The sequence below is a fragment of the Chenopodium album genome, chromosome 24 (genome assembly GCF_948465745.1).
Source record: "Chenopodium album chromosome 24, dcCheAlbu1.1, whole genome shotgun sequence".
In the NCBI taxonomy this organism is placed as follows: domain Eukaryota; kingdom Viridiplantae; phylum Streptophyta; class Magnoliopsida; order Caryophyllales; family Amaranthaceae; genus Chenopodium; species Chenopodium album.
The window spans coordinates 38,982,822-38,993,276 of record NC_137857.1 but is presented as its reverse complement, the minus strand read 5'-3'; the positions used below and the strand labels follow the sequence as shown (position 1 = coordinate 38,993,276).

Below are 10,455 nucleotides of genomic sequence, written 5' to 3'. Positions count from 1 at the left end.
AACCCTAAACCCTAAACCCTAAACCCTAAACCCTAAACCCTAAACCCTAAACCCTAAACCCTAAACCCTAAACCCTAAACCCTAAACCCTAAACCCTAAACCCTAAACCCTAAACCCTAAACCCTAAACCCTAAACCCTAAACCCTAAACCCTAAACCCTAAACCCTAAACCCTAAACCCTAAACCCTAAACCCTAAACCCTAAACCCTAAACCCTAAACCCTAAACCCTAAACCCTAAACCCTAAACCCTAAACCCTAAACCCTAAACCCTAAACCCTAAACCCTAAACCCTAAACCCTAAACCCTAAACCCTAAACCCTAAACCCTAAACCCTAAACCCTAAACCCTAAACCCTAAACCCTAAACCCTAAACCCTAAACCCTAAACCCTAAACCCTAAACCCTAAACCCTAAACCCTAAACCCTAAACCCTAAACCCTAAACCCTAAACCCTAAACCCTAAACCCTAAACCCTAAACCCTAAACCCTAAACCCTAAACCCTAAACCCTAAACCCTAAACCCTAAACCCTAAACCCTAAACCCTAAACCCTAAACCCTAAACCCTAAACCCTAAACCCTAAACCCTAAACCCTAAACCCTAAACCCTAAACCCTAAACCCTAAACCCTAAACCCTAAACCCTAAACCCTAAACCCTAAACCCTAAACCCTAAACCCTAAACCCTAAACCCTAAACCCTAAACCCTAAACCCTAAACCCTAAACCCTAAACCCTAAACCCTAAACCCTAAACCCTAAACCCTAAACCCTAAACCCTAAACCCTAAACCCTAAACCCTAAACCCTAAACCCTAAACCCTAAACCCTAAACCCTAAACCCTAAACCCTAAACCCTAAACCCTAAACCCTAAACCCTAAACCCTAAACCCTAAACCCTAAACCCTAAACCCTAAACCCTAAACCCTAAACCCTAAACCCTAAACCCTAAACCCTAAACCCTAAACCCTAAACCCTAAACCCTAAACCCTAAACCCTAAACCCTAAACCCTAAACCCTAAACCCTAAACCCTAAACCCTAAACCCTAAACCCTAAACCCTAAACCCTAAACCCTAAACCCTAAACCCTAAACCCTAAACCCTAAACCCTAAACCCTAAACCCTAAACCCTAAACCCTAAACCCTAAACCCTAAACCCTAAACCCTAAACCCTAAACCCTAAACCCTAAACCCTAAACCCTAAACCCTAAACCCTAAACCCTAAACCCTAAACCCTAAACCCTAAACCCTAAACCCTAAACCCTAAACCCTAAACCCTAAACCCTAAACCCTAAACCCTAAACCCTAAACCCTAAACCCTAAACCCTAAACCCTAAACCCTAAACCCTAAACCCTAAACCCTAAACCCTAAACCCTAAACCCTAAACCCTAAACCCTAAACCCTAAACCCTAAACCCTAAACCCTAAACCCTAAACCCTAAACCCTAAACCCTAAACCCTAAACCCTAAACCCTAAACCCTAAACCCTAAACCCTAAACCCTAAACCCTAAACCCTAAACCCTAAACCCTAAACCCTAAACCCTAAACCCTAAACCCTAAACCCTAAACCCTAAACCCTAAACCCTAAACCCTAAACCCTAAACCCTAAACCCTAAACCCTAAACCCTAAACCCTAAACCCTAAACCCTAAACCCTAAACCCTAAACCCTAAACCCTAAACCCTAAACCCTAAACCCTAAACCCTAAACCCTAAACCCTAAACCCTAAACCCTAAACCCTAAACCCTAAACCCTAAACCCTAAACCCTAAACCCTAAACCCTAAACCCTAAACCCTAAACCCTAAACCCTAAACCCTAAACCCTAAACCCTAAACCCTAAACCCTAAACCCTAAACCCTAAACCCTAAACCCTAAACCCTAAACCCTAAACCCTAAACCCTAAACCCTAAACCCTAAACCCTAAACCCTAAACCCTAAACCCTAAACCCTAAACCCTTAACCCTAAACCCTAAACCCTAAACCCTAAACCCTTAACCCTAAACCCTAAACCCTAAACCCTAAACCCTAAACCCTAAACCCTAAACCCTAAACCCTAAACCCTAAACCCCCAAAACCCTAAACCCTAAACCCTTAACCCTAAACCCTAAACCCTAAACCCTAAACCCTAAACCCTAAACCCTAAACCCTAAACCCTAAACCCTAAACCCCAACCCTAAACCCTAAACCCTAAACCCTAAACCCTAAACCCTAAACCCTAAACCCTAAACCCTAAACCCTAAACCCTAAACCCTAAACCCTAAACCCTAAACCCTAATCCTGAACCCTAAACCCTAAACCCTAAACCCTAAACCCTAAACCCTAAACCCTAAACCCTAAACCCTAAACCCCTAAACCCGGAAGGATGACCCAAACGCCTATGCCATAGCTTCAAAGTGTCTTTAACGGATATAGCCGCTATTGATGCCTCCTCCCGAAGATAATATAGTCCATCCTTTAGATCACCCGTTCCAATCACCTCCCTCGTGTGTTGGTCCTGTATAATACAAATTGCAAAGTTAGTTATGACTTCACAATTAGTAGTAGAGTATAGTTGTGAAACCGAAATCAATTTACAGTTTAATTTTGGAACAAAAAAAAGAGTAATTTTGTCTGTTAATTTTACGACCCCTTCTTTCATGGCAACTACATTTTGGCCATCCGGGAGTCCTACATTGCACGAAGGAACATCATGGACCTCCAATAAACAAGAAATATCGCCGGTTACATGATGGGAGCAACCGGTGTCGATGATCCACCTACCATTCACACTATGGGGTGGGGGGGTGTACTGTCATCGCCAGGCATGGCGGTAGAAAAAAATAAATAAAAAAAAAAATTATTGAAGCAACCTTAGCTCCGATACCATGATAAGATTGAAACTCAATCACTTAATCGTATTATTCCAAGACCTCAAATATTTATACAACTACTCTCCAAGAGATTTAGCAAATATAATCATACTAGGAAACTAATCATCCTTTCCTAAGATAAGCTAGAAAATATAGCTAACAAATATATCTTGCTTAACAATAAGATTTTGTGAAGATACTACTATATTTTTTCCTAATAGTTAATCTCAAAAGATAGGTTTTTTCCATTGAAGTTGTTGATTTCTACATTAAGGTATTCGAATTCAAGTGATGGAAGAGAGAGATTAAAAGGAAAAGATGATGGAGGAAGAAGAATGGAAGAAGAAGACAAATATATCAATTAGCCTAGCTAACATATGAATTTACAATATTAACCCCGATTACATAGTCAAAATGACAAGCATACCCTTTGACATACTTAGCATGTAAATCAATAAGGAAAACTTGAAATTACCCAAATTCTAATGTCAAAAACGAAGTACTTAGTAAAAATGTTATTTCATCTCAAGTTATAATCCATCTAAGCCCACTTATACTCGTAACAATTTAAGCTCAAATTATAAAAACAAGCAAAGCTTAATACGAAGTAATAGATATAGTGTACTTTTACTATATATTTTTTTCCTGATAAATTGGCAATAATATCCATTAAAAAAGCTCCGAATCTTCAAAAATTCAATCTAAACTGATTTGGTTCGATTAAACAATTTGATTCGAATTGATTGAATATTGAACTTAATCCAAATAATGGACACCACTTTAACAAGGTATCTTGAACTTGAACCTTTACACGATGGTCTCGTTTTTTTTTCCGAGAATTTTGATTGGGTACCATGTGCCACTTCCCTCTACATATGGATGTGTCCTATCATCAAAATTTCACCTATAAAAAATAATAGAGTTTTTTTTTTTTTTTTTTTTTTTTTTGAAGACAATAATACGGAGTATTAATTGTAAATAAATTAAGGTTTTTCTATTTGTAAGATGAATTTAGGTTAAAATAAAAAAAATTTAAACGCGTTTTCTGTGTGGTTGGCCATACTATGTGGTTGGCTAACACACACAAAAATACTGATCAGATAACCCCTAATCAATATCTCTGACTAATCGAGTAACCTCCTTAATCGAACCCCCTAACCAACTAAGGAAGTAAATTACGAAAATCGGCCCATAGCCTATGAATCTATGATTAGTTTTTAACTTTTTAACCCATCACACATAATGAAAACAAGAAAGAGGACAAAGGCAAAAATTATCCAAAAGCTATCCCCTTATCTGGCCTTATCCTATGCTAAACCCAGCCAATTACCAGTCACTTCTCAATTCTCATTTTATGATTTTCATGGTTTAGCTTTCAACACCCAGACACTCCACTCCTCCACTCCAGTCTTCCTTCTCACCACCATGGCTGGATTGCTTGGATCTTCTTCAACCGCTCTCTTTGCTTCTCGCCCTCTTTCTTCTTCCTCCCCTAAACTCTCTTCTTCCACCATTTCTTCTACCCCTGGTATTTTCTCTCCTTCTAATTTGAAGTTTTGTGTCTTAAATTGCTTGATTTGGTAAGAATTGAAATGGGTTTTCTTTGTTAATGTTGGAAGTTTTGTTTTTGCAGTTGTTTCTGGGCAATTTAATTGGAGAAAATTCTATGGTGGAATTGGGAATCCTGTGAGAAAGAATAGGTCTCAGCTTCAATTTTCAGTTTCCAATGTTGCCACTGAAATTAATTCTACAGTGCAGGTTTGATTCTTATGTTGCGCCATTAAATGTGATTTCAATTTTCAAAATTGATGTTATTGAATGTGATTTGTGTTACGCAAAATTTGATGGAATTAATCATTGTTATTGGGTATAAATCAGCTTGAAATTTTATTTATTTTTTTTTTTTTTTTTTGGTTTGGGAAACTATGATAGGCAATAATGTAGTTGAGAGATTCAATCCCAGGTCTTGGTTACCACCCCGGAATTTAAATTTGAATTTGATTGTTTGATTTTTTATTACTGCATAAATATGTTACCCCCTACGTCCCTAAATTACATTCCTCTTTCTAGCATTTATTCCTCACATAATAGAGAGGAAGAGGAATGTAATTTAGGGACGGAGGGAGTAGGGTATTGTATATTTGTATTATCATAAGCTACATTTTTTATTGCTGCTCAAATCATAAGCTGCATGAGTTATGTGTTCAAGGTACTTTGTATTAAGTTGGGAATTTACGAAATAATCACGGGTCGTTTGGTGTTTGCATATGCTTAGTATTGCACATTTGCACATTTCATCTGGAAGTGTGAATGAATGCTTGGATCATGTTCATAGACCATTTATAATCCTTCAATGTTGAATTGAATGGGTATTTGTTGAATTGATTGATAGAGATTGTTGATGTTGTTTAATACGGAGTACTTCGTATATTTGGGATAAGCAGTTTGATTAATTATCTGCTAGAAATTGAAATTTCTCTGCTAGAAATTGAAATTTCTTGTTTGTTGTGATAAGAAAATTTCTAGTCAAATTTCTAAGTGGTGTTTATTATTTAGGCTCCAAGGGTTGCAACAGAAAGCCAAAGGCCAGTTTATCCATTTGCAGCTATAGTTGGGCAAGATGAGATGAAACTCTGCCTTTTGTTAAATGTCATAGACCCTAAGATAGGTGGGGTGATGATCATGGGTGACAGGGGTACAGGGAAATCCACTACTGTTAGGTCGTTGGTGGATTTGCTCCCAGAAATTAAGGTTGTTTCTGGAGATCCGTTTAATTCTGACCCTGAAGATCCCGAGTTGATGGGTGTAGAAGTAAGAGAAAAGGCCCTGAAAGGAGAAGAACTTGCTGTTATGTTGACTAAAATTAATATGGTTGATTTGCCTCTAGGTGCTACCGAGGACAGGGTTTGTGGGACTATCGACATTGAGAAGGCTTTAACTGAGGGAATTAAAGCGTTTGAGCCAGGACTTCTTGCTAAGGCTAATAGAGGAATACTATATGTTGACGAGGTTAATCTTTTGGATGACCACTTGGTGGATGTTCTGTTGGACTCTGCTGCTTCAGGTTGGAACACTGTGGAAAGAGAGGGAATTTCCATTTCACATCCTGCTCGGTTTATCTTGATTGGTTCAGGAAATCCTGAGGAAGGAGAGCTTAGACCTCAATTACTCGATCGTTTTGGGATGCATGCTCAAGTTGGAACTGTAAGAGATGCTGAGCTTAGGGTAAAGATTGTTGAGGAGAGGGCCCGCTTTGATAAGAATCCTAAAGATTTCCGAGAGTCTTACAAGGAAGATCAAGATAAGCTAACGGACCAGATTACATCTGCAAGAAGCAACCTTTCTGCTGTTCAAATTGATCATGATCTCCGTGTAAAAATCTCTAAAGTCTGTGCTGAATTGAATGTTGATGGTTTGAGAGGTGACATTGTGACAAATAGAGCAGCAAAGGCTTTGGCTTCTCTTAAGAGTAGAGATAAGGTGACTCCTGAGGATATCGCTACTGTTATTCCCAATTGCCTAAGACATCGGCTAAGGAAGGATCCTTTGGAGTCTATTGATTCTGGTTTACTTGTTATTGAGAAATTCTATGAAGTATTTAGCTGAACAATGCATATCCTCTTTCTGCCATTACCCTATGTCCTTAAATTTTGTCTTCGGCTAGTGAACTATGCTTCTTTCCTACTGCACGCGATTTCTGACCTGAGTGAAATATCCAATACTGTAATATTGTTGATTGAAACACATTCGGAAATCTAGGATTCTGAGTTACTTTATGAATATACTTCGTATGAGATTCTGAGGATCAATCTATTGTTCTGCCTTGTAAATGAAGACTTTCATACTGCTTGAAGATAATTCCTATCTTTATCTTTGCTTCTTGAATGGTTCCTTACGTGCAAGTGTATACAGGAAGTTTTCCACTATCATATTGCATTACTCATGCCCTGGAATTCAGAGAACTCTGCCTTAGTTTTAGACGCTGTTCACTTCTTCGGTTTTTATTTTTTTTATTTTGTTTATTTTTTATTTTATTTTTTTATTTTTTTTACGAGCAATAATCTTTCTTTCTTCTCTAAAAAAAATATGTTTCTTCTCGTTTGATGCATATGTTGTCTCTTAACCAGTAATTTTCGGTTTTGATGATAAGGATCTAACTCTGTTAATCTATTTTTTGATTCCATGAGCCAATCATTTGGAAATATGTTGCTAACAAAATTCAGTTTTTCCACAATTATTAACTATTTTAATTTTTATGATACGATTCATAGTTAAATTACCTAGGCCAAATCATTTAGGAGTATGTATGTGACCCAACAACAGTAGCCAAGATCAACCCCAATGTCCTCAGATCCTCGCACAATCCAACCCTCTTTCTTTCGTACACTTCTGATTTCTTGTTATCAAAGCTGATCACATTCCAAAATTGAAAGATGAAGCTTGATTGGCCATGATCTATCCAAGAAGTGTGGTTGTTATCTACCTAGCAAATGCAGTAGTTTTCGGAATCGGAAAAACATTTGGACAAATGATTTATCATCTCAAACAATGAGCGATCGAAGATATTGTAGCCTACAAATACTTATGTTATGCTCAAAAGAACCCTGATTCATCAACAGGTGTAAGAATTTATTTTTCCTTCAAAATATCACGATGAAGATCGTCCATAAAGATCTGGTTTGTAGCGGCCCTGGCAGCGTAAAGATGATTCCGGAAGAAGCAGAAGATCTGTGGGTTGCATACAATTTGATAGCTGAAGGTGATCATGTTGTAGGCGTTACTGTTAGGAAAGTATTGCGAGAGACGGCTTCTAGAGGGATGGATGCGGAGCGAGTGAAACTCCGGTTAGAAATCAAAGTGGAGGCTGTGGAATATGATAAAAAGGTTCTGCCTTACGTATTCGAGGCAAGAACACTTTGGAAAACGAGCATGTAAAGATAGGTGCGTTTCATACGATGGAACTCGAGCTGCAACGACCTTTTGTGCTGAGGAAGAATGACTGGGACTCCTCAGTATTGGATATGCTTAGCCAAGCTGCAGATCCTGCTGCGAAAGCTGATCTGGCTGTGGTGTTACTGCAGGAGGGACTGGCACATGTGCTTTTGGTTGGTAAAAGTGTTACCCTTACGTGTGCTCGAGTAGAGGCCTCGATTCCTCGTAAACATGGACCTGGTGTTGCAGGATATGAATCTGCCTTGAATGTGTTTTTTGAGAATGTTTTACAGGCTTTCTTGAAACATGTTGATTTTAAGGTTGTCCGATGTGCTGTTATTGCAAGCCCTGGATTCACTAAAGACCAGTTTTATCGTCATTTGTTGCTGGAAGCGGAAAGAAAGCAGATGAGATCTATACTAGAGAACAAGTCACGCATAGTTCTCGTGCATACGACTTCAGGATACAAGCATAGCTTAAAGGAGGTTTTGGATGCACCAAATATAATGAATATGATTAAGGATACAAAAGCCGCCCAAGAGGTCCGTGCCTTAGAGGACTTTTATAATTTGCTGTCAAGTGATCCGGATCGTGCTTGCTATGGTCCTAAGCATGTAGAAGTTGCGCATGATCGGATGGCAATCCAAACACTTCTTATTACAGATGAGCAGTTCAGGAATGCTGACATTGCAACACGAAAAAAATATATTAATTTGGTTGATTCAGTTAAAGACTCTGGAGGAAGTGTTCATATATTCTCGTCTATGCATGTCTCAGGGGAGCAATTGGCACAGCTGACTGGCATTGCAGCAATTCTTCGCTTCCCTCTTCCTGATCTTGATGATATTGAAATGTGAAAGATGTTGAACTATTGGAATTATGTATACTCTAGTACGATTATTGCTGAAAAATGTGTACCCTAGCTCTGTTACCATTCGATTTGCAACTAATGTCAAGTTAATTTAAGTTTCGGAATATGATCCATTAAATCATGTATCATCCCTTTATTACTGAATTTTTGTGTTTGTACCCTTTTTTATTTATTTTTTGTGCGAAAAGAATGTGTTGCAATGTTCTGTAATATAAATCTGTTATTTATAAATCATGTGAACTCACCCAAAACCTAAAAAAAAGTTTCAGAGCAGAAAAAGAGCAGTATTCATAAATTTGATTGGCTTTTGGCCAAGTGCATAACTCAGGTTGTAATATCCATGAGTTTTAGTTAACAATTACAGCTTTGAGCTTCATTAGAAAATAGACCACTGTTCAGAATCACTGAAGGTTGATGTGCAGTTGCCAGGAAGACAAAGATTGAGTTCCGGATCACTTACAGGTATGTGAAACGAAGATGATTCGTTATTTGGAGCTTGAAGAAATAAAGGCACAGAGTTTGATATAAATGGATGCTCACCATATTTTGAAGTAAATTTGGAGTTGAACATGACCATTCTTGGATGCAGACTGCTATGCTGTTGGCCTAGAGGGCTTGAGATAGTTGAATGAGCAAAGCGTTGATCTTCTGAGCTGTTTTCCTTTTGAATGCAAGGCAAGATCATGGAGCTATCCATTGTACAATTGTATGTTGATATGTTGTCATACGAGTTGTGGAGATTGAGCGCTCCATAGTCTTCTCGGCTTGACATGCTTTCTGGTAGAGAATCAACCTGGACACCGGAATCTTCTCTACCTGACATACTCTCTGCAAGATAATAATCACTCTGGTAAACACTGTTCTGAGCACCTAAGTGAGTCAGGTGATGAGAATGTTGTTGGAAAGAGTTGTCAAATAGCTTATCAATTGAACCTTTTGCCTTACTGATGAGCCAATCAACTGCTTCAGTAGCACGATCATAGCCAAGTCGATCTTGGACGTCATAAAATTGAATAGCAATGTCTGCTGACAACCGAATCCTCCTATCTCTTGGACCTCTGGCTGTGTAGATTTTGTTGCTGCGGCCTTTTTTTGCTGATGATGTTCTCATTGTACGTTTATCTTGCATTTCAATAATTTTTCCTGCTGAACCCATCAATGCAATGTAGATAGTTAACACTCTTCTATTCACAGAAAAGACGACTAATTAACATAGATATATATGTTCCCAATTCTCTGACATAGATGTTACTTGGTACTTCACATAGTTCTCCATCATTTCTATCCTGCTGTTTTCTCAATCTAGCTTCTACCCTGAAGCTTTAAACTATAGACGGTACCTAGACTCTTCACTCCATGCTGAAGTAGTACTCGTGTCAATGCGTAGATGCCTTAACAAAATACTCAGCAATCCTATTAATCAAGGAAAGAGCTTGAACTCAATTCTTTAGATATCTTGGTTTGTGTAGGCTGGAATTCAGGAGGGATAAGTGATATGCTTCTCGAAAAAAATAAAAACAACGAAAACAAAAGAAAACGAAGAGGGTTGAATAAAATCTCTTATAGCACATAATGATTGAACTAAGGGGAACTTGTGGTTAGTTGACAAGACAGTTTCATCTAAAATATCTGACAGAAAACAGTTTAAGTCGACAGTATTAAAAGGCAAAGTTCAGTAACTAGTACCTTGTACCCTTCTTCTACGAGTAGTCAATTTTTAAGCAATCTTCAACTTGAAGTATTATTCATGTGACATGAGCTTGGCATATTGAAGATTTTAATATACTGATGATGTGAACTTTCTGTTG

The 10,455-nt window shown here is 38.1% G+C and overlaps 1 protein-coding gene and 1 pseudogene across 1 annotated transcript; both read left to right on the top strand.

Moving 5' to 3' along the window:
- The first annotated feature begins 4,172 nt into the window (after positions 1 to 4,172).
- Positions 4,173 to 6,678, top strand: LOC145610268 (magnesium-chelatase subunit ChlI, chloroplastic-like). The gene is made up of 3 exons (XM_081665579.1): positions 4,173 to 4,372; positions 4,478 to 4,602; positions 5,401 to 6,678. The coding sequence occupies exons 1-3, from the start codon at positions 4,270 to 4,272 to the stop codon at positions 6,448 to 6,450; spliced, it is 1,278 nt and encodes a 425-aa protein (XP_081521705.1). The 5' UTR covers positions 4,173 to 4,269; the 3' UTR covers positions 6,451 to 6,678.
- A 690-nt stretch (positions 6,679 to 7,368) lies between these two features.
- Positions 7,369 to 8,682, top strand: LOC145612355 (protein PELOTA 1 pseudogene; annotated as a pseudogene).
- The last annotated feature ends 1,773 nt before the right edge of the window (positions 8,683 to 10,455 follow it).

Bases quoted from the DNA above. Each gene is read 5' to 3' on its own strand.
- LOC145610268 (XM_081665579.1), top strand. From the start codon at position 4,270: ATGGCTGGATTGCTTGGATCTTCTTCAACCGCTCTCTTTGCTTCTCGC. The intron at 4,373-4,477 runs GTATTTTCTCTC...TTGTTTTTGCAG, and splicing joins CACCATTTCTTCTACCCCTG to TTGTTTCTGGGCAATTTAAT. The intron at 4,603-5,400 runs GTTTGATTCTTA...TTTATTATTTAG, and splicing joins AAATTAATTCTACAGTGCAG to GCTCCAAGGGTTGCAACAGA.